Source organism: Gigantopelta aegis, chromosome 6 (assembly GCF_016097555.1).
Source record: "Gigantopelta aegis isolate Gae_Host chromosome 6, Gae_host_genome, whole genome shotgun sequence".
Classification (NCBI taxonomy): Eukaryota; Metazoa; Mollusca; class Gastropoda; order Neomphalida; family Peltospiridae; genus Gigantopelta; species Gigantopelta aegis.
Genome location: NC_054704.1, coordinates 29870689 through 29898022, shown reverse-complemented (window position 1 = coordinate 29898022; position 27334 = coordinate 29870689). Strand labels below are relative to the sequence as shown.

General features: G+C 36.6%; 1 protein-coding gene across 4 annotated transcripts in view; it reads left to right on the top strand.

Moving 5' to 3' along the window:
• The window catches only part of LOC121376133 (tyrosine-protein kinase SRK3-like), a 43001-nt gene that overhangs the window by 2342 nt on the left and 13325 nt on the right, over positions 1-27334 (top strand). The window contains exons 1-6 of one of the 4 annotated variants that reach the window (XM_041503934.1): positions 6985-7025; positions 13391-13686; positions 20667-20769; positions 23010-23108; positions 25911-26014; positions 26567-26716. In XM_041503934.1, the coding sequence (XP_041359868.1) occupies positions 13488-13686; positions 20667-20769; positions 23010-23108; positions 25911-26014; positions 26567-26716 (655 nt within the window). In that variant the 5' untranslated portion in view covers positions 6985-7025; positions 13391-13487. Of the gene's footprint in view, positions 1-6984; positions 7147-13390; positions 13687-20666; positions 20770-23009; positions 23109-25910; positions 26015-26566; positions 26717-27334 lie in introns of those variants that run through there. The other 3 variants (XM_041503933.1, XM_041503935.1, XM_041503932.1) reach the window with 3 other exon arrangements.

The following is a 27334-nucleotide window of genomic DNA, read 5'->3' as shown; positions in this document are numbered from 1 at the left end:
TACAGGGATGCAGAAATGGAAAATATTTCACTATAGTCCAGTTAGTTATGTTCAATTTTTGATGCTTGCTGTCCTTTTTGCTCAAGTTGATGAAATTTTGGCAGTATGTTCCCATGACCAGCCTGAATAAAAAATCCATTGGTTAAATTTTTTTCAGTCATCGAATCACGGCAGCCATCTCGAAATTCAAAATGGTGACGATTTGTCCAAAAATCTATAACTTATAGGTAATTGGTTATAACATGGCCAATTGTCATGCTAGAATGATTATTTACCACTCAAATTAAAGTATTTGTAGTCTTCTACATGATCAAATATGAAGTATTTACAAAATCTGAATATACGACCTACCAGGGGGTTCAAATGTTTCAATGGTCCCTTTACCCCCAAAATACGGCCTTGTTTCAAAATAACCCCTGTATCACATTAATTTTTTCATTTGTGGCCTGTTTTAAGCATTGGTTACTTTGGAGACATAGACAGGTAGACCGGCCTCGGTGGCGTCGTGACAGGCCATCAGTCTACAGGCTGGTAGGTACTGGGTTCGGATCCCAGTCGAGGCATGGGATTTTTAATCCAGATACCGACTCCAAACCCTGAGTGAGTGCTCCGCAATTCTCAATGGGTAGGTGTAAACCACTTGCACCGACCAGTGATCCATAACTGGTTCAACAAAGGCCATGGTTTGTGCTATCCTGCCTGTGGGAAGCGCAAATAAAAGATCCCTTGCTGCCAATTGGAAGAGTAGCCCATGTAGTGGCGACAGCAGGTTTCCTCTCAAAATCTGTGTGGTCCTTAACCATATGTGTGATGCCATATAACCGTAAATAAAATGTGTTGAGTGCGTCGTTAAATAAAACATTTCTTTCTTTAGACAGGTAGTTTTTGAGAAATTTTGAGTATGATAGATTAATTAGGGAGTTAGTACTGGGGGTACCAATATGTACCCCCTTTTTGTCACACTGTGAAATCAGTTCTTTTTTAACAACACATCTGTCACTAAGAATAAAACCCTTTAAAATGCTCAATATTTGAACTTGATAAATTACCCACCCAAAGTGAAGGAATGTACCTTCTATACAAAATATTAAAAAGGGGGGGTGGGGGTAGGGGTGGGGCTATCGTGACTTTTCACACTCCCAATTCCATAAGCAATAGAACATCATTGGGTCATTTTGAGGAATCAAACTTTTTAACTTAATTTAGATATGCTGATTCCAAATACATGTATATCAGTTTCCAATGTCAATTTTGAATTTTAGACCTTCTAAAATACAAAACAAAATGGCCACCAAAACATAGTTATGTAAATTGTTCTTGGTGTTTGCATATCTGTTTTACACAAGTTTGTGAAATTAGGAATGAAGAACAACCTAAATCAAATATATCCATTGGTAACATTTCTTCTACATCCATCTTGAAATTCAAACACTTATTTAGACATCCGTCTTGAAATTCAAAATGGCTGCTATTTTTATCAATTTGTCATATATCTTTGCTTCTAGAAAACATAAAAACAAACGTTTAGTCTCTACAAGTACCTTTTTGATGTCAAGGAATTCAAATAGTGTATAATTAATGACTTTGCTACTTGAGATTTTGAGCTATTTGTGAAATAAAGGCACATACCTGTACAAATTGGTGTGACTTTTCATTAATGTTGAACTGTTCATAACATTAGGAAAGTTTTTGTGTGTGAATAAATGAACAAAAACACACGTGTTTCAATTGTACATTAGGCATCAATTTCATCAGTAACAGTATGTGTATTACAACAGTCCTCATCAGCTTCACACTTACACAACTCTGTGCATTCAAGATTGTGTCCCTTACAGGTACATCTACCGGCACATTTGCTCACACCACAGTTGCATCAAAATAGTTCTATTACAGCTTCTGGTGCAGCCTGAATCTCTGACAGTACAGGCACAAATACACCACCCTCCTTGGTCCAGCCTAGTTTGCATGGATCTGGAATTTCAGGGTTTAGAACCAAGTCTTGAGCCCAGATATTTGCTTGAAGATGTGCCCTCCGTGTATGCTGTTTCCATGCACCAGATGTAAGTGGTAGTTTTTCCACACCTTGGCTAGGGGATAGTCTTTTGAATTTTTTCCATCTTAGAGTAGATGCATCAGTTGCCGAAATGTCTTTCGAGCTGAGTAACATACAGTAAAACTCTTCACACTTTTCAATGACCTCTCTGGATGGTTCATTACCAATTCCAAGCTGGCTAAGAGCATCAATGATAGGAGGTGGAGCTTTCATAAAAAAAATTCAATCCTCGCTTTTTCCCCACACCACTGATTTGTCCTGTAGTGTCACTTCCAGTTACTGCATGGAACTCTGGTAAGGCTGAGGCTCTTTCAGGACCTAACTCATCATGAAATGGTTGCAATTTCACCTGCTTGTGATTTATAACCTGTGCCTGTAATAATTTGTGTATTGGGTCCGAGCATGTGCAACCTTCTCAATATAAGTACCCAACAATCCGTGTCTTTGGTGTAGAAATCAACCTCATTGACAGGTATCTCATTGACAACTTCAAGTGCATGGAGAATCATGAGCGTGTCTGCTTCTTCTTGTGTACTAACACCAGTGATGGGATGGTAATATGGTACATTTGTTAGAACATCTTTCCTTGTGACTGTGACCACTGGCTTCTTACACAAGAGAATGAGTTTATCTGCAAGATATATTGTCAAATGATCCTTTGTGGTTTTGCTAGCCAAGAATCTTTTGATGTCATTAATTGGAGTGGTGTCATCAATATACAAGTCATCCCCACGACCAAGTTGACTGGAATATCTTATGTCATCTTTGATTGGTACTGATCTATAGTAGTTATCAAATATTACTCGCCCCCCAGTGTACTTATCTAAGAGTGAGTCAATGAATACAGGAAATGCCTCTCCTAAATTCTTGCAGAATTTGAATTTGGCAGCATGCATGAGTGTTTGTACTGCTACCATCCCATCTATAATAAGGTACCTTGTGTCACTGTTTGGACATGCAGAGTTTGTCTGTGGGTTGCATCCATGAGAGCCATGACAAGATCGCTTTTACCTTTGCAAGGATTCAGGGTACCATCAGCTTTCATAATGATGTGGTTAACACTGTGAAACTCATGTTGGGATATAGCAGCCTGTAAATCAAGATTACGGTCTGACTTGGCAATGACTAATAGTCTAGAGAACAGTGATGTTGTTGATCTCAGCTGATATTTCTTGGTGTTGCTTTTCAAAGTTATTTTTTTTATGAAGATCATCCCAGTTTAAAAACTTCACTTTGGACATACGATCCCACAAATTCACCTTGCCAGATATTCGGTCTTCAAGAAAAGAAACTTTAGCAGTATCTCCTTGTGTTTCCATGCTAAGAATACTGGTTTGGACTTCTTCACGCAAGACCTGTTTTGTCATGAAATTATGCAGTTGGTTGCTTTGGTTACTGAATAGACTGTGTGGCTGCAGGCATGCTTTTAACAGTTTTACTCTTTCTTCTTGGTGTGCAACTGTGGCAGCAGAATGATGATGGTGACAACTGGTATCTACAGCAAGTGTGGCTCCAAACATTTCCTGTGCTTCCTTAGAGAGCTGGCCCAGTACTGGAGCTGTCAAACAATATCTATGACGAGTGGCTGGCTTGTTTTTGATACCTCGAAGTCCCCCTTCTCCTTTAAGGATTTTGTTGTCATGCTCTTGAGCTTGATCTACTCCGATGCTTGTGAAAGGAATTGGCTTCTTTGTTATGGCAAACTCTCCAGCCAGCAGTCTCTTCCACACAGCAGGATCTTCTTTTTCAGAGGCATATGTTCGTGCTATGAATTCAAGAATGTTCTGAGCGTAATCGAGTCTGTTATAGGTAAAGAAATACGTTGTCAGATTTTCCAAGGAGGCAAGGTACAAGAAGAGATCTGGCTGCTTCACAGAACGATGAAAGTATAGAAGTGCTAGCACTTGACGCATGTACATTCGAATCCAACTGTACATGGGGTAGATAGAACGTCGCCTGTCAAAATCATTTAACTGCATCTCTAAATTCATGTTTTCAATGTCAATCAACATCTTCTGGTAAGCTTGTTTGATTCCGATCTTCCTATCAACATCATTTTTGATATTGAATGCTTCAGCCAGCTCCTTGACACTGTTTATTAAGACATCTTGTAATTCAGGCTTCTCATTAAAAAACTATTCAAGCCACAGGTCAGCTAATGCTTGCAGGGTTACTTCATGTGCTGCTACAGCACGATTATAGTGGGTCCCATTGATGATTTGATTGACAATCACTTGACTGTACATTCCAGATCTGAACCAGGCTTCATCTATGCCACTGCCTTCGATTGTTTTTCCTAGACATCTGATAGCACACAAACTAATGTGGAATGCACCAGGTAGCAACCACAATTTACCCCTGTACTTCTCATCCCAAGTATTCTAGTTTGCGGGCTCTCTGGTAAAGATCCATGTCAAAGGTTACCATGACCTTACTTGAATTGTCAGGACAAGTGATCTTGTTCAGTTGATACACATTCTCTAGTACTGTCACAAGCATGAGCAGGAGCAGGAGCACAAAAAATTGTAATATATAAAATATCATTAATCAGGTATTCAAAAAAATGTATTGGTTCATAATTAATAGTTTAAAATTTAGAGGAGGAAAGACATCAATAATGCAATATTTGAATTCTGTGACCTGAAAAATATATATCTAGAAAAACAATTTCTTTTTATGATAACTTGGAGCTGAGATATAAGACAATTATATTTAAAATTGCCGCCATTTTGAATTTCAAGATGGTTGCCAAACCATCAATAATGTAGTACATTTATTACAGTTATCTAACCTCAAAAATGTAAAATCCAAAAAAAATAAAAATGTTTCTATGATAATCTGGAGCTGAGATATGTAACAATTATATTAAAATTACTGCCATTTTGAATTTCAAGATGGCTGCCTTGACATGACTACTACGAAACATATATTTGAATATTCTCACCTCATAAATGAACACTTTAAAAAAAAAATTATGTGTCTGTAATAAACAGAAACTGAAATATATGACAGTTATGTTAAAAGAGTCGCCATTTTGAATTTCTTTGACCGGCTGTGTTTTTGGAATGTCGCGCTTGCACATTTTGTAACTCTGAAGTCATCAATTGTCAGTGCAGTACATGTATTGTTGTGTATTTCGACATCATTGTGAACCGTTTGTTTGAATGGTTTGGAATTCTGGCATGGCTGATGTGGAATCGAAGCAGAAACAAAAAAAAAGTAAAGTAAAATTACAGTCAGTCAGAAAAAGACAAGATCGGCCGTCAGACTGGTAGTTTCACTTTTTAACTCATCCATCAGAATTTTTACTCACATTTGGCGAGCAGGCAAGTACTTTCTGCACCCCTGCTGTTTAAACAATTTGAAATGTATTAAATTAAAATTTTAATTAAATATTTTTGAAAATATTTTTTTTATTAATCATTTCCAATCAAATACTGTACATGTTTGTAAAATGACTACTCTGTCAGTGATAGCGAATAGGTTTATGGAAGGAAGGAAATGGTTCGTTTAACGATGCACTCAACACATTTTAATTATGGCTATATAGCGTCAGACATATGGTTAAGGACCACACAGATATTGAGGGAAGATACCTGCTATCGCCACTTCATGGGCTACTCTTTTTGATTAGCAGTATGGAATCTTTTATATGCACCATCCCATAGACAGGATAGCATATACCATGGCCTTTGATGTACCAGTCATGGTGCACTGGCTGGAGCGAGAAATAGCCCAATGGGCCCACTGACAGGGATTGATCCCAAACCGACCGTGCATCAAGCGAGCATTTTACCACTGGGCTACGTCCTGCCCCTAGGTTTGTGGAAGGTGAGACAGAGAATTCTTGTTATATGCCTTGACGGAGGTTGTTTAATACAGGTCTGACTGTACATCATTTACATCTGAACCCTCGTTCCAGCCAGTGCACCATGACTGGTATATCACAGGTCGTGGTATGTGCTGTCCTGCCTTGATGGAGGTTGTTTAATACAGGTCTGACTGTACATCATTTACATCTGAACCCTCGTTCCAGCCAGTGCACCACGACTGGTATATCACAGGCCGTGGTATGTGCTGTCCTGCCTTGATGGAGGTTGTTTAATACAGGTCTGACTGTACATCATTTACATCTGAACCCTCGTTCCAGCCAGTGCACGACGACTTGTATATCACAGGCCGTGGTATGTGCTGTCCTGCCTTGATGGAGGTTGTTTAATACAGGTCTGACTGTACATCATTTATATCTGAACCCTCGTTCCAGCCAGTGCACCACGACTGGTATATCACAGGCCGTGGTATGTGCTGTCCTGCCTTGATGGAGGTTGTTTAAATACAGGTCTGACTGTACATCATTTACATCTGAACCCTCGTTCCAGCCAGTGCACCACGACTGGTATATCACAGGCCGTGGTATGTGCTGTCCTGTCTGTGGGATGGTGCATATAAAAGATCACTTGCTACTAATGAAAAAATGTAGCAGGTTTCCTCTCAAAGACTATGTATAAATTACCAAATGTTTGACATCCAATAGCCAATAATTACTAGTACTAAATCAGTGTGCTCTAGTTGTGACGTTAAACAAAAAACTTTAACTTTTAACTTTGATGTACAAGTCATAGGGCACTTGGGAGGGCAATCAATCTAACAACTTATTACACTTCAGACGACAGTTCTATATTGCTACATCACACCCTTGTTTTTTCGTTTTTAATTAAAAAAAATTACACTGTAATGAATAATAACTGCATCATTGGATTGTTCCTGTTTGGACCTGTACATAATAGTTATTACAGCAAGTGCAGGGTTGTTTTTGTGAGAACCAGGAAGTACAGTTGTCATTGTTTGTGAGGGGATTCTGTGTCACGGGAAATGAGACCATTTAGCTGGCTATGTGCACAGAGCCTGGTTGGCTGACAGCAAGAGGGAATCTGGGATGATCCGCTAGATAATTGGTGGTATATGAGACTTTGTGTGTGATTGTGTAACTACGTCAGTTTTAGTTACATTCTATATCCTTTTGTTTTCGGCTAACATTTTCATCCTCAGGACTTATTTTCCCATTTTGTTGATTCAGGGATAATAAAAAAAGAGTAAGTGTTGTTATTAACTGTTGTATTAATTTATACAGTAATTTATTTAAATCTTGCAATTTTGTTATAATAATTTGTAATTCTGCTATAGAGTTAAACTGATTGTATATTAGATTTTAGTGAGGAATTTGTTATATTTCAGTGACTGATACATGTCTCAAATCATTTACTAAAATTTCTGTTACTAGATGTGGGTCCAATATTTGTAAGGGACTCGTCAACAGTTTTCATGGATATTGGTTATCACTTTATCATAATCTAAAGACAGAGTTTGCATAGTCTACAGTTATCACGGATATTGGTTATCATAATCTAGAGACAGAGTTTGCGTAGTCAACTGTTATCACAGATATTGGTTATCACTTTATCATAATCTAGAGACAGAGCATGTGTAGTCAACAGTTATCACAGATATTGGTTATCGATTTATCATAATCTATAGAGGTTTGTGTAGTCAGCAGTTATCATGGATATTGGTTATCACTTTATCATAATCTAGAGACAGAACTTGCGTAGTCAACAGTTATCATGGATATTGGTTATCAATTTATCATAATCTTGAGACAAAACTTGCATAGTCAACAGTTATCATGGATATTGGTTATCAATTTATCATAATCTAGAGACAGAGCTTGTCTAGTCAACAGTTATCATGGATATTGGTTATCAATTTATCATAATCTAGAGACAGAGCTTGTGTAGTCAACAGTTATCATGGATATTGGTTATCAAATTATTATAGTGGTAATGCACTCCTCTGATTAGTTAGTGGTTAGTTTAGGATCAATCCCCGTTGGTGGGCCCATTGGGCTATTTCTCATTCCATCCAGTGCACCATGTATATCAAAGGCTGTGGTATGTACTGTTCTGTCTGTGTGAAAGTGCATGCTAATGGAAAAATGTAGTGGGTATCCTTTACAAGTCAAAATTATTATAACCAGCCAATAGATACTAATAATAGGTTTACAGCCAGATATGTCAAGAATGATCCCTAAATTAAATATTTTAATTTCAACATTAACCAACATTGTGTGCCTCAGATGTCAATGAAATCATGAAATTTGGTCCCTAACTTAGTTGAAATACTTTGATGCTCATTCACACCCCACTGCCCCTCCTCCCACACACACACATCACATGAAAATCAAGTAGATAGGCATATGAATCAGTGCCTCAAGCTCCCTCCCCCCCCCATCTCCACTTACATCACCACTCACCATTTTCATAACCACTTAAAAATGTTCTTTTATCTGAGCAAAAATACTAACTTCTGGCATGAGTAGGCTTATCTGTTATCTTGAATTAGAAGTAGCTGTTAGCTAACTTTTGTTATTATAACTTTTGTTATTAGAACTGACAGGTATTGTAGATTTTATCTAGACTGACATTGGTAATTGACTTGACTGATATCAGATATTAGTTAGGCTCTTATCAACATCACAAATGATCAAAGGCTGAGGTATGTGGTTTCCTGTCTGTGAGAAAGTGCATATAAAAGATCCCTTGCTGCATGCATTATCATAATGCATGCAGCAAGGGATCTTTTATAAGTCATTATGAAAAATGTAGCGGGTTTTCTCTGATGACGAGTCAAAACAAACTTCAACGTACTATCAATTAACAATATTGGTGTTATGCCTCCATTATGGGTATTTATTAAAAACTTCAGTCCATTTGAAAACAAATCTTATTTAATGCCACTACAGGTTTATTTTGGTTAGAATGTACATTTCCCATTAATGTGCATTTTCCCAGAGACAGGACCGAATCATTTAATGTCAGGACTTTAAATCTCACTAATTTGGGCACAACAGGGATTTTTTGGTCTGAATTGAATACCAGACATCTAGTAAATGTTGTAGCAACTTTATGTAAAAATTAGCAGTTGGCTAATGTGGCAATGGGCAGCGTGAGTCCTAAGCTTGGAACGAATAACCATTGCAATGAATAACTATTGGAATAAATAACCATTGGGATACATAAGCATTGGAATAAATAACCACTGTGACTTCAAAACACCTGTAAACCTTTGAGACTTAATGTCCCAGATCTAAGGATTTTTCTAAATCTCTGACTTTTTATCATAACTGAATATGTTGCTGCTTTACAAAATAATGTTCTATTTATATATGTGATATACATTGGTGTGCATGTAGTCAAACCTGTCTTAATGTGCAACCTGGCTTTGAAATAACATAATGCCAGTAAAAATTGGCATACGGTACATACCTCAATCAATCATCTGTGTTCATAAAGCCACTGGTTTTTTTCTCACACTCCCATGTATAGCTTCTTTGCATGAGTGTTTGTCTTATATACTGTGAGCCGAATTTATGTTTGTCGTAATATATAATTTAACAACATCAGGGGCGTAGGCTAGGGGTGTTCGGGGTGTTCAGACGAACCCCCCTGCTGAAGCAAATGGTCCGCTTTCAGAACTAAAACATACAGGTTTATACATATGGAGTTTCTGGTGGTGCAAAAACAAAATAGAAAAAGGTCCACTTGGTTCATATTCAAACCCCCCCCCCCCCAGTTCCAGATCATGCTACGCCCCTGAACATAATATTGTTAAACAAGGACATTGTACATTTTTAAAAATCAGGATTCGTAAATTCCAGGTCTAGCTGTGGGTAAGCAAAATATTTTGCCAAATTATCTTTAAAATGCAAAACACTCACTGTTATTTTCCAACAAATATCATATCAATTATTATATGAATATTTTTTGCCAGATTAAAATTATATTCGACAATTGTTCCTTAAATTTTAAATTAGCGAATTTGGCAAGTGGCAGAGCTAGCCCTGATTAGGAACTGGGGGGGGGGGGGGGGGGGGGATGTGCCCTCCCACTTTTCAGATATTTTGCTTTATAATAGTGTAAAAATGTGTAAATATGTAACATCTGCTAGTCCATAACAAAACACGACTCTGGTTTCTAGATTCTTTATTCCCGTAAGGAAAGACCAGACATCAACTATCTTTAGTTTGCACTAAAGACATCCTCATGGGTGCTCACAATCAAGTTCATAATTATATGACCTTACAAATGAAAGACTACGAGGAGAATGAGAAGAAGGTGTGGTATTTGAAAGGAAAGATCAGATTTTCCCCAGCATGCAGTGCAACTGTCATAATGCGTCACTATAGCCAGTCAAGCGTAACCTATCACTAAATACACGTGCGACTAACCACAGAACTACAGTCCATACCCAACTACCCATTCTAACTATAAGCTTATACATAAAAATAACTAATGTATACATATTAAATAATACAGTAAAGCACCAACTCATCCATATTAACAATTGTATTAAAATATCCTTGGTTACAAATATAAAAGTGTGCCCCCCCCCCCCCCCCCACACACACACACACACACACACACACGTTTTTGGCACCTTCTTACGTTCGTGAAGCACTCAATATTTGTTGTTACTATATATGTGTTTCCTTATCTCTTTCCAACAGTATAGTTCAATTATCCAGTTTAAAAGCTGACACAATGTTATCACATATGCATTTGTTTGTAGCTAGGCTATGTAAAACTGGGAAGGGGTGTTTCTTACTTTTCTCATTTAATATTGTACCTGTTTATAAACAGTTTACTTTCTATTAAAATTATCTAATACATGTATAACCCTCTTGCCTCAATTTATATGTGTATAGATAAATATAGATGAAAAAGTCAAAATGCATTAATTTTGTGCAGTGCAAAAAAACTGTTTCAATTTAAAATGGAAATTGGGTGTGCTTAGGTGAATGGATGAAGTTTCACAATTGAGTTTTGTCTGATTTTCATTACAATTTTTTTTTTAAACTTTGCCTGGATGTTAATATTTAGTTTTTGCAACTGGTTAGCTGTAGGAATTAGACTATTATCTCAATGGTTACAAACTGGTTGGTATGTGAATACTAGTTTGAACATATTCATTCGTTCGTTCATTCATTTATTCATTCATTCATTCATTCATTCATTCATTCTTTCATTCATTCATCCATTCATTCATTCATTCATTCATTCATTCATTCAAACAAGTATGGCATGTACAAAATGACTTGAATTTACTCAAACATTTTCTAGTCCATTTGTTTAATCCAAGTTAACATTTTACTCACTGTTTTATTATATTCGTAGTTTTATTCGTTTTTAATTAAAACCATGAAAGATAAAAACAAATGTAAAAAAAAAATCATCAAATGCAAAAGTCACTTAATTCATTGGCTGGGTTAAATTATATGGTTTTATTTAAGATTTACCTCTATGCATTTAGTTAACAGGATGTATACATTTTTGACAATTTTCCAGGGTACATTCATATTAAAATATCTGACCCATCTCTGGTTGCCCTAAAGAAAAAAAGAAAAGTAGAATTTGTATGCCCTTAAACAATATATTATGGTACTGTGAGTGAAGCCCTGTATTAACACAGTTGTCGGTGTGTTAATGTATAAAATACATACGTACTTGTACTGTGTGTGTGTGTACCAGGAAGTTTCGTTATCTGTGAGTATGCACACTGGCAGTGTTGAATAACCTGATTGTGTAGGATAAGTGTCAACTGACCTCCATACACAATGGTGTCTGGTGCTTTTAAACAACTGCGTTCAGGTTATGTGATGACTTACACACATTCATTTACATATGTTATGAAACAAATATACCCTGAGTCAACTTTGAATTTTTTTCTTCTCAACATTGTAACTAAACTGACCTAGCTATATTTTAATAGCTTTGTTTTTCAGTTTTTTTTCTTTTTTTTTCTTCTTGTTTTTTACTTCCTTAATCCAGCACATTATGTATAAATTCAAAAATTAAAAGGGTTATACTGTATTTATAACCTGTTTTGGTAATTTGTTTTACTATTTAAATAAAATGTATAATAAGAAAGAAAGAAGTGTTTTATATAATGACACACTCATCTCACTTTAATTACGATTGGATGGCATCAGACATAAAGGAAGGAAATGTTTTATTTAACGACACACTCAACACATTTTATTTACGGTTATAAGGCCGTGGGACATATGGTTAAGGACCACACAGATACTGAGAGAAGAAACCCGCTGTCGCCACTTCATGAGCTACTATTTTTGATTAGCAGCAAGGGATCTTTTATGTGCATTATCCCATAGACAAAGTAGCACATACCACGGCCTTTGATGTACCGGTCGTGGAGCACTGGCTGGAGCAAGAAATCAGACACAAAGCTAAGGACCACAAAGATAATTAGAGAGGAAACCCACTGCTACCACTTCATGTGATACTCTTTTCAATCAGCAGCAAGGGATCTTTTATAAGCACCATCCCACCATGGCCTTTGTTACACCAGTTGTGGAATGCTAGTCAGATTGAGAAATAGACTAATAGGACCACCAATGGGGATTGATCCTAGCCCAAATATGCATCAGGCGAGCGTTTTACTACTGAATTTTTGGCTATAGTTATGACCCTGATTTTAGTGTTGATCATGTATTATAGTGTGTTTTAACTTAATTTTTAAATTTTATATTGATGTTGATCACCAATTCATTAACAGGGGTGCAGAAAGTTCTCGCCCATTCACTAAATGCGAGTAAACATTCTGACGGATGAGTTAAACAATACAACTACTAGTCCGACGGGCGATCTGGTTTTGTTAATCAAGGTTTCAGGGGTGGGGAGGGCGTGCGTCTTTTTTATTTCGTTTGCCATGTGATGTTGATCACTTGGCCAACTAAGTTATTAATAATGTTTTTGTCAAATTTATATCTATGATTTTTTTTTTTTTTAATTTACAGTTAAGACTATCATTTGAAGTGTATTATAATATTGTTAAACAATAATATATTGTTCTATGTGCTGGTGGACTAGTAGAAATATTGATGGGCTAGTACGTTTTAGTTGGTTCTGGTCCAGAGAGCTAGTGAAATATTTTCCATTTGTGCACCCCTGCATTAATATACTTGCCATTGTTATGCATCCAATAGCCGGTGTTTTTCTGTGTGTGTGCTGAGGTGTCATTAAACATCCAGTAATTCATTTATTCATATACATATATGTGTATATGTATATGTGTATGTATATGTATATGTATATGTGTATGTGTATGTGTATGTGTATGTGTATGTGTGTGTGTGTGTGTGTGTATGTGTATATGTATATGTATATGTATATATGTATGTATATGTGTGTATATGTGTATATATTCAATATTTTAATACAACTGGTTTTTTATCTCTCTTTTTTTCTTTCTTTCTTGTAGAAGACAGAAAATAATCATTTGGGTCAAGATGAACAAAATTAAAACAACGTGACAGCACTATTTCATTTCCTGAACTTTGTTATAAAGAATACGAACAATGGGATGTATACAGTCGAAAAAAACTGGATTTGATGATCCAGGAAAGAGTGATGGTGACGGCACAGAGCTGGGCAAACTGAAGAAGTCTGGGAAGAAAGACAACAGCAATAAATACGAGAGGGACCCTACTGCCCACCTCGACCAGCCTGCATCGCCAGGTGCCAGTGACAGTACTTCTAACACCCCAACTCTGCTTTGTATGTGCCTAACTCCAGCCCTAATCAAAACTACAGTGAAACATGTCTAAACCGGATCATGCCAGGGACATAAAGTCCGAACCAAATTGTTAACAACTACGATAAATTACTCTCCTACCTTTGATTTCCCCCATAAACAAGCAAAATGGCAGACGGCAGAAAACTGCATGTATTTTGCCCTATGCGATCTCAGTGAAGTTGATATCGATGACATCGTTACAGTCTCACATGTGGAATCTGTGTTACTATAATGTTTTTTTCACGATTTGTGTCTGAACAAAATTTGGTGGAACTCTAACGATAATTAAAGATAGGAGAGTAATTTATCATAGTTGTTTGGTTCGGACTTTAATATGTATCTAGCAACTAATTTACAAAGCTCTTTTATGTTTTTTAAAGCAAACACTGCAATGTAGTCACGGGAATCGGTTGAGATTTTATCATCGATCATTGGTTATAATCAGTCGGCAGCAACCGATCAACTTTCAATTGCACAATCTGTTAGTTTTCCATGACCGTAAGAAGGCTTTGAATTAAAGGACCATGTACCTATTATCCTATGCATCCTGCAAATGACTAATTTTATCTTTATTAACTATTTAATCTCAATTTTCTTTATGTACTCATGAAAACTAACACAAACCCAAGCATATTTACATCAATTCTATCATCTAAATTTTAGGAACAATTACAGTTAACATTTTCCCACACAATCGATTGTTGATTTTTATAATCGATCATCACATCGTAAGAGCCAATCTGATCAATTTTCGATTATAATTAATCGATCATTGGAACACCACTACCACAATGTCTTTGCAAGTCCCTTTGCACTGCTCTACGAGATTGCAATGTTGCAGGAGTCTAGTGAATTAGCAAGGCCCCAGGTTCTTTAGAGGGTCATGTTATAGAATTTAGAAACTTGGCTGGTTTTGACAGGATTCCGGTTTGTGCGTTGTGGTCCGGTTTAGACAGGTTTCACTGTGTAACCATCTATATATAGTTTAACTTATTACATAATATGATTCATGAAAATCTCAGGAGGAGGAAGTGAAAGGAATGTTTGTGTGACAATATCTGTGCACATTTTAAATTACAGCTGTGTAGTCTTTAATGTGGTTATTTCAGCATTTGGGAAGGAGGGAGGGAGAGAGAGAGACAGACAGACAGATGTTGAGAGAGATAGGAGGGGGGAGAGAGAGACAGACAGACAGATGTTGAGAGAGATAGTGAGTGAGTGAGAGAGGGAGATATATTGTGCTGCTGTGACATAAGCTGCTTCTATCAATAAAGCAGGACGGGATCTTTTCTATTTACTTTCTCATAACAGGACAGTGCATACCACCACTTTCCCATAAACAGGACAGTAATTAATGTACCAGTCATGGAGCATATTGGATGTGACAGAATAATACCAGACCATCGACAGCCATCGATTCTATAAGTGATATCACCTCAAGTAAAGGCTACATATATGTCCCAGAAGACCCCTTGACTGAAAACTGTAATACAGTCATGGTCAGCTATTATTATATATACAGAAGACCCCTTGACTGAAAACTGTAATACAGTCATGGTCAGCTATAATTATATATACAGAAGACCCCTTGACTGAAAACTGTAATACAGTCATGGTCAGCTATTATTATATATACAGAAGACCCCTTGACTGAAAACTGTAATACAGTCATGGTCAGCTATAATTATATATACAGAAGACCCCTTGACTGAAAACTGTAATACAGTCATGGTCAGCTATTATTATATATACAGAAGACCCCTTGACTGAAAACTGTAATACAGTCATGGTCAGCTATTATTATATATACAGAAGACCCCTTGACTGAAAACTGTAATACAGTCATGGTCAGCTATAATTATATATACAGAAGACCCCTTGACTAAAAACTGTAATACAGTCATGGTCAGCTATAATTATATATACAGAAGACCCCTTGACTGAAAACTGTAATACAGTCATGGTCAGCTATTATTATATATACAGAAGACCCCTTGACTGAAAACTGTAATACAGTCATGGTCAGCTATTATTATATATACAGAAGACCCCTTGACTGAAAACTGTAATACAGTCATGGTCAGCTATTATTATATATACAGAAGACCCCTTGACTGAAAACTGTAATACAGTCATGGTCAGCTATTATATATACAGAAGACCCCTTGACTGAAAACTAATACAGTCATGGGCAGCTATTATTATATATACAGAAGACCCCTTGACTGAAAACTGTAATACAGTCATGGGCAGCTATTATTATATATACAGAAGACCCCTTGACTGAAAACTGTAATACAGTCATGGGCAGCTATTATTATATATACAGAAGACCCCTTGACTGAAAACTGTAATACAGTCATGGTCAGCTATAATTATATATACAGAAGACCCCTTGACTGAAAACTGTAATACAGTCATGGTCAGCTATTATTATATATACAGAAGACCCCTTGACTGAAAACTGTAATACAGTCATGGTCAGCTATTATTATATATACAGAAGACCCCTTGACTGAAAACTGTAATACAGTCATGGTCAGCTATTATTATATATACAGAAGACCCCTTGACTGAAAACTGTAATACAATCATGGTCAGCTATTATTATATATACAGACAACAGACATAATAAACCTCCAAAAGTTGTCTTTTTGTGGATGAAAACAAAGTTAATTTTATTAAACTGTAAACACAGAAATTTTTAAAGAGGCTGTAAAATTTCTTGCTTGATATTATTAATATACCTGCCAACTGATCAGGCTATAGTTTGTTTCAAAGTTTCTGTGTTAGTATGGTATTAGTTTTGGCATTCGTGTTTTCATCTATAAAAGGCAATATGCTCAGTTTTGGCCATGAACAACGTCACGGCAAGTTGAAGATCACTCTCCTAAAGTGATGCCAGGCAAGCAATTAAAAGACCTTTCAAATAAAATGTACCCATATTAAAAGATTTATTGTAAGGCAAACAATATTCCTCTCTCCTAAAACTTTCCAGGTGAATGTGGAGGGGAGCGTGAACGATGATTTATCTTTCCTGGTGAAGACTGTTTGTTGATCTTTATTAGGTCTGTTGTTTGTTTACAGTAGTATGTTGTCATAATGCGGATTCACTTTTCATCTTCTTTTTTTGTGTGAGGTTCATGAATCATATTATGTAATAATTAAGCAAAAACCTGTTGGTTATAATTTTGGTTAGGACTTTTAATGCTACTAGTTGCTAGTTTAGGTAAATCCACAAAAATCTAAAAGACACTACTGCAAACAAGAACAGTTATAACTAGCTAGAAAGCTATTCCTGACCCAAATTGTGAGAACAAAGAAATAGCAAGTATAATCGTAATTAATTTTAAAGTCACATATATAAACAAGTGTCTTTTTAGATACGTACAAATACACAGGCATACACGTATATATATTTAGTAACGAACACGTGACCACTGCTAAAAAACCACTTAAACTGTTGGGCACTTTACCATAAATATTTGAAGTAATGTGCGGCTTATAAAGCGGTGAGTGTTATATATGAATTGGTCCTGTAAAATGTGTTTAAAATAGTGTTGCGGGTTATACACATGTGTGTTTTGTACTCTGCAAAATATGGTAATTCTGGTATATTTCACATGATGTCAGTAATGAGGTTTTATTTATAATAAGTGGCAATACAATGTTTATTGCATCGTTACAGTGATTTTAAATAAGTATCACACCACTGTTCCTCATCATGGCATAAACTGAATATTCATTTATAAGATTTATATAAATTTGTCTTGGCTACTTTTCACAAACCACAAATAATGATGATGTATGTGTAATACCGTAAATGCACTAATTAATGTTTAAATTTCTTGTTTGTTTTCTTAACATTTTTGGATAAAAGAGTTATTTTTAAAAATATGTATTAAATAATAATAATATTTAAATTTAAAACAAAACAAAAATTAATATAATTTTTTTTTTATTAATTATTTTGTTAGCCCTGTAGACTGTACAAACAAACTTATTTTCCTTCATATATATACCGGTATATAGCATTTATCATTTTGTTAGCTTTTAAAGTAGACTGTGCAAACAAACTTTAAAGTTTGTTTTGTTTAATGACATGACTAGAGTACATTGATTTATTAATTATTGGCTATTGGACCATTTGATAATTTTGACATTTGTCTTAAAGAGAAAACCTGCTACATTTTTCCATTAGTAGCCAGGGATCTTTTATATGCACCATCCCATGGACAGGATAGTACATACCTTTGATATACCAGTCTTGGTACACTGGCTAGAATGAGAAATAGCCCAATGGGCTCAATCCCAGTCCGACTGCGTACCAAGTGAGGACTTTTACCACTGGGCCTCGGCCCGCCCTCCTGAAGTAACAAAACAACTTGGGTGATCCTGACATGGATTTTGTTAATCCTGTATTAGTCATACTGTCTTTATTACTGTACTTGTTTATTTACAAAACGTATTTGAAAACTTAATCCGCTTTCTACACTTTATTTGGCACTTGGCTAAAGTTTAAAAAAAAATGTATGTAACTTGACATTTTATAAAATTTTATTCAAACTTTTTTCTTTCTTTTTTAAATTCTAAAATGGTGAATTAGTGATAGTCAAAGCTGATCAGTAAAACCCCCATCAAAGACTAATTAATATTTGTGTGACCAATGCTGCAACTGGCATTCTTCCAACACACATGAGACTATATCATTATACCCAGTAGACATGAGCATACTTGTCAAAACATTGTGGCCACTCGCACGTTTGACCAGTTATTATGACAATTCAGCCATGATCTTAGGTGGCTGTTTGCTTTTTTAACAATATAATGATCTGACATCATTACAGATTCATTGTTTATCGTTCAGTATTAGTTTACTTCAATGCTTGTATCCCTTTAAAAAGTGCAACTACTGGGGCATATCCACAACAGAAGTTAAAAGGTGCTATCCCTTTCATTTCAACTTATTTTCATGCTTATATCCAATTAAGGTTTAAGCACACTGTCCTGGACACACACCACAGCTATCAGGACTGTCTGTCCAGGACAGTGAGTTAGTAATTGGTTGTTAATGGTTAGTAAGAGAGAAGAGGGTGTAGTGGCCTTACACCTATCCATTGAGTCATTAAAACTTGCTCTGGGTGGGAGCTGTTACCGGGCTGCGAACCCTGCACCTACCAGCTTTATGTTCGATGGCTTAACCACAAGGCCACCGAGGCCAGTACTGGTGCTATCCCATAAGACAGACATCCCGTTTGATAGCGTCAGTGGGCCCTTTGGGCTATTTCTCGCTCCAGCTAGTGGACCACGACTGGTGTAACAAAGGCCGTGGTATGTGCTATCCTGTTTATGGAATTGTGCATATAAAAGATCCTTGCTGCTAATCGAAAAGAGTAGTCCATGAAGTGGTGACAGCAGGTTTCCTCCCTCAATATCTGTGTGGTTCTTAACCATATGTCTGACGCCATATAACCATAAATAAAATGTGTTGAGTGTGTCGTTAAATAAAACATTTCCTTCCCAAGACAGACATGCCTCAACCCTCATTGGGTGGAAGCACAGATGACTACATAGTTGACTGACTGGGGCAATGTCTGCCAGTGCAACACAATGTCCTAATTAGAGACAGTTAGCATGTGGATAGTTCAGCAATAAATTGCTAAAACCTGAATTATCACTTGTGAAAAACATACAATTTTAGAATCAGTTTAAAGACTAATTTCAGCAAAGTTATTGGTAAACATAACTGGTATAGCAATCATTAATTAATTCAATGTATTCTAATTAGTTCACTTTTAATGTACTTTTCAGTGGCAGATCCAGAAAATCCATTGACATGATGTGGAATGCCAAGGGAACTTTGGGGGAGGTTTGGAGGGGGATTGTAAAAAAAAAAAAGATTACAAAATTTAGGGGGGGGCCTTGGGGCCCCCTAGATCTGCCTCTGCTTTTTCTTGTTTAAAAAAGAAGACATTGTTCTTTTGGCACTTTGGCATCCATTTGTATTACTTGCTAAATGTATCATGTCTGATAAAACATTCAGTTGAAAATATCTACAACAAAGAAGTCAGAGATTAAGCCCAGAATACATGTATATATGTTTGACGTTTAACTGGATATAAGGATTGATAAGTAATCAGTCCTTGGCATATATTGCACAATATATAATTATTTAAATACTTGTATTTTTAATGATACAAATATTCATTGTCCCAAATTAAAGAAAGAAATGTTTTATTTAATGACACACTCAACACATTTTATTTACGGTTATATGGCGTCAGACATATGGTTAAGGACCACACAGATTTTGAGAGGAAACCCGCTGTCGCCACTACATGGGCTACTCTTTTCAATTAGCAGCAAGGGATCTTTTATTTGCACTTTCCACAGGCAGGATAGCACAAACCATGGCCAGTTATGGATCACTGGTCGGTGCAAGTGGTTTACACCTACCTACTGAGCCTTGTGGAGCACTCACTCAGGGTTCGGAGTCGGTATCTGGATTAAAAATCCCATGCCTCGACTGGGATCCGAACCCAGTACCTATCAGCCTGTATACCGATGGCCTAACCACTACGCCACTGAGGCCGGTGTCCCAAATTAATACCAGTGTTGGAGTTGAGGAGTTTTGCAGTTTGGTTTAGGGTTGGTTAGGGCTAGGGTATAGGGATCTAGCATTTTTGTTTTATGAAAATGTATGCTTAATATATTTCTAAATAAATGCTTGATATAAATCTAAATAATAACTGTTTTGGTTCATGAACATGCCGTTCTTAATAAATAAATAAAAAATTACTATCTAAGATGGCTACGGTTTTTGTATGTACATGTATGTATATCGTGACATTTTTTAATATATATTTTCTTAATAATGACTGGTTTATTTACTAGCTAAGGTTTTGATGTGTATTTCTTTCATGAAAATGCATGCTAAATAACAACTGTTTTTGTTTTCTAGTTAAGGGATCTAAGGTTTTGACTGCATTGTATGACTACACAGCACGAACCAATGATGATCTCAGCTTTACAAAGGGAGACAAGATGGAACTTATTGACGACAGGTTTGACTCAGTTTGTAAAGTCACTAGAGTCACTTAAAGGGACTGTACACAGTTTGTAAAGTCACTAAAGGGACTGTAGTCAGTTTGTAAAGTCACTAAAGGGACTGTACTCAGTTTGTAAAGCCACTCAAAGGGACTGTATTCAATTCAGTAAAGTTTCTTAAAGGGACTGTACTCAGTTCAGTAAAGCCTCTTAAAGGGACTACTCGATTCAGTGAAGCTTCTTAAAGGGACTGTACAATTCAGTAAAACCTCTTAAAGGGACTGTACTCTGTTTGCAAAGTCACTAAAGCCTCCTAAAGGGACTGTACTCGGTTTGTAAAGTCACTAAAGCCTCTTAAAGGGACTGTACTCGGTTTGTAAAGTCACTAAAGCCTCCTAAAGGGACTGTACTCTGTTTGTAAAGTCACTAAAGCCTCCTAAAGGGACTACTCGGTTTGTAAAGTCACTAAAGCCTCTTAAAGGGACTGTACTCGGTTTGTAAAGTCACTAAAGCCTCTTAAAGGGACTGTACTCGGTTTGTAAAGTCACTAAAGCCTCTTAAAGGGACTGTACGCAGTTTGTAAAGCCTCTTAAAGGGACTGTACTCGGTTTGTAAAGTCACTAAAGCCTCTTAAAGGGACTGTACTCGGTTTGTAAAGTCACTAAAGCCCCTTAAATGGATTACTCAATAGGGCCTCCACTAGTCCAAAATATTGGACTCGAGTACACAAGGATCAAACTTGACCCAGGCACAAGTACCCAACAATTACACTTACGGGTACTTGAATCCTGTGAACAGACTCGAGTTTTGCTTGATTCAACCTGTACCCGAGTACTTGGAAATGGAAGACATCATTTTAGTGTGTCATTTATATCCATGACGTCATTAACATGTAGCCTACACTTTCAAGCTACACGTAAAGCTAGTATTTTGCCGTTAAACTATATGAAAAATGACTTTTTAAGAGTGTATAAGAAAGAGAATAATACCCTCGTGCCTGTTGGAGATGATTTGTCTTGCAACTCATGGTTCACAAAAGTATCTAATGAGCGAAAGCCATTCATAAGATAAAGCATCTCCAATGGGTACTCATGTGTTATTCTCTATTTCCATATAATACAGGCATCTCAAGATGGCAGCAAATGGGAGGAGGAAAGTAATATTAATTGTTCTGTCAATGGGATGGGGGGAGTACAGGGATTTAGATCTCACTAATTTGGGCACATCAGGGACTTTTGTCTTTTCTGAGCACAGGAAGGTTGTTTTAGTTCCATATTGTCATTAAGAAGCTGGAGAAATGTCAGTATTCAGAAATGCATTAAAAGTTATTTTAATGTAATTAAACTTAACATTTCAGTGGTTTTGATGTAAAATATTTTGAGGTCATCATGTTTGTACTTAATATGGGCTGATTTCTTTGGGCATTTGTATTTTGGGCACAATGTTTATCACCTCAACTTTGACACAATCTAAAGCTCTGGGATTGCATTAACTTCATTAATGTTTAAAGGGACATTCCTGAGTTTGCTGCAATTTGTAAGATGTTATCGACCAGCAGAGACTTTTTAACAATTGTAATTTCATATCAAATATATTTTATGGCACAATATATTAGTGGCTGTATATTAAACATGTTTCTGATCGTTGTAATATTTGTACTAGGTTAAATTTCATTTTATTTCCTAAAATATATTTTTTCGTACGTACAAAATTATTTGAAGACAATATCCAGTTTGGGCTTCTTACAAATATTAAGACGACCAGAAACACATTGAATATAGATATTCTAAATAAGAAAATATATTTAATATGTTAGTTTAATCGTAGAAATATTTTAATAGTCGGAAACATCTTACAATGCAGAAAACTCAGGAATGTCTCTTTAAGATGACAATGAATAGTGATATGAGATTAAAAGGATAGTTTCTTTTTTAAAATACAATATATATATTCATTATTTCTGTAATGACTTCTTCCATATCATGCAAAAATTATGCAGAACCCCCCCTCCCCCCCTCAAAACTGGACCCTCAATAAACCAGAATTCTCTCAAAACTGGGCATTTTTCACAGTCCCTTTCTAAATATCAGTACAGAACAATAACCTCTCTAAATTGGATACCCTTTAAAGTAATAAAACCAGACTTTTTACTTGATCCTGTGGGTGTCTGGTTTAGAAGGGTTTTACTCCATAATTGTAAGTTATAGCTACAGTTAATTCTTGCACATATAAGTGAATGTTGTTGTCTTGGTTACAGCGATGGAGACTGGTGGTTGGCTAAACATCCCGGTCAGACAGAACAGGGTTACGTGCCCAGTAACTACGTCGCTTTGGAGAACACAATTGAGTCGCAGGAGTGAGTAATAAATATCAGAATTTATTTTGTGTTTGAATAAATCTTACAATTATTTGAACAAGAATAACTGCAAATGCTGTTCTTCATTTTGTTCAAGTAATGTTTTTACAAATATTTTATGTTTTATATATATATTAAAAAAATTCCATTGGTCTCAAAAGCTACAAAAATTAATTGGGAAATTATGCTAAGAGACTGACAATATTATGGTTGAGGGTTGAATGTTCTGGTGCCTTGTTAAATGGAGGAATGAACAAGCTTCTTCATTTGGAAATAACAGAAGAGAAATCCATTGCTCCTCTGATAATAATTCCAGGTAAATAATTTCAAATAAGGAGAGCAGTTCCACACATTTAAAAAATAACAAAACATACTAAAGTAGAATGATGAAAGACAAGCGCAGTAACATTCGCCACTTTCTGTCTTTGGGGAAGTATGAGGTGAGTGTGAGCAATCATGGGCATGAATGGTGACCTGACCATGGTGGCAAAATTTTGGTGGTCTATAAACATTTTCTGGCACTGTGTCGTGGAGAAACAAACATAATTTCTGATATAGTAATGGTTTTGTTGTCTGATTATTTAAATTAATGAAATATGTAGGTAGTTTGAGGGATGTCAGCCACTCAAGTAATTCTAGATTAACCTCACAGAGCGAAAGGCTGTTCGTTGACATCATTCAGGTCAGGTCATAATGCACATTCAGAACAAGCTGTTGCAGCACACACCTGTAATGGGTGCAGGTGTCTGCTCTTACCGGCTCCTCCGCCCAGGACAGGGGCATCACCCTCCCTGTCTCTAGTAGTAGATCTGAGAAAAGAAGAGATATGAATGGTATGGAATTTTACTGGGAAGTTGGGAAGAATTTTCATAGAAATCTTTTAATTAAATTAAGATGCCCTAATTTCACTGTGTAGCATAAAATACCATAAATGTTTGGGAAACCAGTCACAGTAATACTTAGCCCACCTTAAAACCCAAGTCTGAACTTTAGGGTCTTATTTCTCATCTGCCGATTTATCATAGTAGCACTTGTAGCATGGGCTACGGGCCCCACACTTCAGGGGGGCCACGGTGAGGTGTACATTTATTTACCCCAGGTCATTTTTTCCCTCTCCCCGAGGGGGATGCAAAATATATATCCTGGGAAGGAGGTCTGGCTGTTATTTGTGCTACAGGCCCCGCTGTTCCTTAAACCGGCTCTGCCTAGAACTGTCGATCATGATCATGTCAAAGTTTTTTTGATTCTCTCATGGAATTTGTTGAATGTTAGGTAGGCAGGATCTCTACTCTAAGCTGCTTACATACAGCAATGGATCTAGCAGACACAATAAGAAAACTGATGTGTATTATTATTATTATTACTGCTAACTAGAGCAAGCAGGCTGGTGAATATCTATTATGTTTACACCAGTTTATGAGTAGTTTTTTGTCCCACGCATAGAGCAATAAGAGCATTATACTCTTATCATACACAGACAGCCCAGGTTACGACAATGTGTGCCCAGGACAGCACGCTTGAACCTTAATTAAATATACTGTATGCTGTATAGGCATGGGAATAAAATGAATAAGAAAGTTACTAACCATGACATGGCAGAAATAACTAGGACACTACTAGGACACTACTTCCTGGTAGTTACGAAACGTGATGAGAGTCAAAATCAATCATGCATATAACTAAAATAATTTAAGTTGGATTTTAAGAAAACAGAGTTGTCTTCCATGTAGATTTGTTTTTCTTTCTGATATTCTGGGTTCATTGTAAGATTTATGTGATTAATAACATTAATATTTAATTCATCACTTTAATCTGAAGTGAAAGGAATGTTTAATTAGCTACAATTAACCACATGTCACAACTGTCATACCAGTAAAACCTAATAGTCACTGATTGAAACAATATGCTGAGGTGTTATTAAAACAAACATTCGGTTGGGTTTTTATTTGGGGGGGGGGGGTTCAGTATGTAGCTCAGTGTGTGTGCTCACATGAAGTGCTGTTGGTTTTAAGATCAACCCCATTCAGTGGATTAATTCAGTTATTCCCATTTCAGCCAATGCTGCACCCACAATTTTGGTATAAAACATCATGATATATGCTGTCTTGTGAAAAAACACCTTGCTGTTAGTTTGGTGGGTGTATTTTAACTGATGTGGTTGCAATTGGTTTCTTCTTTCACTGTTTAAATCTACGATTGTACTAATCATATGTTAGACACTGAATAACCATAGTTAAAAAATGTGCCACAGTATCATTAAATAAAAATAATTTCCATTCCTTTTCTTTCCATTAGTTTTTTTCTGTGAACATATTTCTGTGTTGTTTGTAATTATAATTTTTGTTGTAATTTTTGGTGATATTTATCGATATGTCTTCTTCTTCTTCTTTTCGTTCGCTTGTTGACTACACGTTGAGGCCAGCAGTGATTATGAATGATACTGTTCTCTGTAGATCACTTCTTGTGCCATACAGCTTCTTCTGGAGAGTTGTTGTAGTCATCCAGGTACTCTCCCTCAGCTGCTGTAGGTTTATGCAGTTTTGGATGACATGTTCGGTAGTCTGTTCTGCTTCTCCACAGGAGCACATGGAAGAAGGTACCAGGCAGAACCTCTTATGCATATGCTGGTTCAGCCTGTTGTGTCCAGTCCTTAGTCGGAAATATCGATATGTAATAGTCACAAATTTAGGTGATCTCGCTTCACTATGCTATACTATTTTATACAATTTATGACTACTATACATCAGTACATTAATGAAAAATGACAAACAATTCTTATAAACCATCCATTTGTGATTTCAGTTGGTATTTTGGCAAGATAACGAGGAAGGAAGCTGAGCGTTTGCTCAAAGAGCCGAGTCTGTCTGCTGGAGTTTACCTGGTACGAGAAAGTGAAACCTGTCCAGGTATGCTTCTGCGTATTTTTTATTTTTATAAATGAAATGTCCTTTCAAGCATCCAGATTTCACAATATCAGCCCTGAAAATAACCTACTAACTGATGCTTAGTTCTAGGACTGAATAATGTATTCACAGAGAACTTAATTAAACACAAGCACATGCACACACACCACACACACACATGCATATGCACACCACACACACACATACACACCACACACACATATGTACCCCACACACACCACACATACACACACCACACACACATGCATATGCACCCCACACACACACCACACATATACACACACACACCACACATACACAAACGCACACACACAAACGCACACACACACACCACACACACACACCATACAAACGCACACACCACACAAACACACACCACACACACATGCCACCACACAAACATATACACCACACACACATATGCATACACACACACCACACATGCACACCACACACATACACACACTACATACACACACACACACAGACAGGTTGATTCCAAGATATTTATATTTATTTATTTGTCTGTTTTAGGTGTCTATGTGTTGTGTGTACATGATTTCGACCCTAATAAAGGAAACTGTGTGAAGCATTACAAGGTCAGGAACATGGATGATGCAGGTTGCTACATCACCACCAGGAAGACTTTTACCAATCTTATCGAAATGGTCGACCATTATAAACGTGAGAAGCATTCACTTTTTCTTTTATTTAGGATTCATAAAGCTGATTTATATTGTCTGTTGAAATTTCAATTTTATAGTCTTTGTTTTGATAGTAAGAATCTTTATCAACTTACAAATATTTCTGTTCTTAGTTATAGATACCAGTTGTGCTCCTGCATCTTATGTTTACCATAGTTTGACACCCAATAGCCAATGTATTTTTCGTGCTGGGGTGTCGTTAAACATTCATTCATTCATTCACAGCGAGACTTAGCCCAGTGATAAAGCACTTGCTCGATGCGCGGTCAGCCTGGCATCGATTCCCGTCGGTGGGCCCAGTGGGCTATTTCTCGTTCCAGCCAGTGCACCACGACTGGCATGTCAAAGGCTGTGGTATGTACTACCCTGTCTGTGGGATGGTGCTTATAAAAGATCCCTTGCTGCTAATCAAAAAGAGTAGCCCAAGAAGTGGTGACAGCGGGTTTCCTCTCTCAATATCTGTGTGGTCCTTAACCACATGTCTAATGCCATATAACTGTAAATAAAATGTGTTGAGTGTCGTAAAATAAAACATTTCCTTTCATCTTTCCTTCATTCATTTCTACATCTTATTATAACAGCTATATGTTCTGTTGTA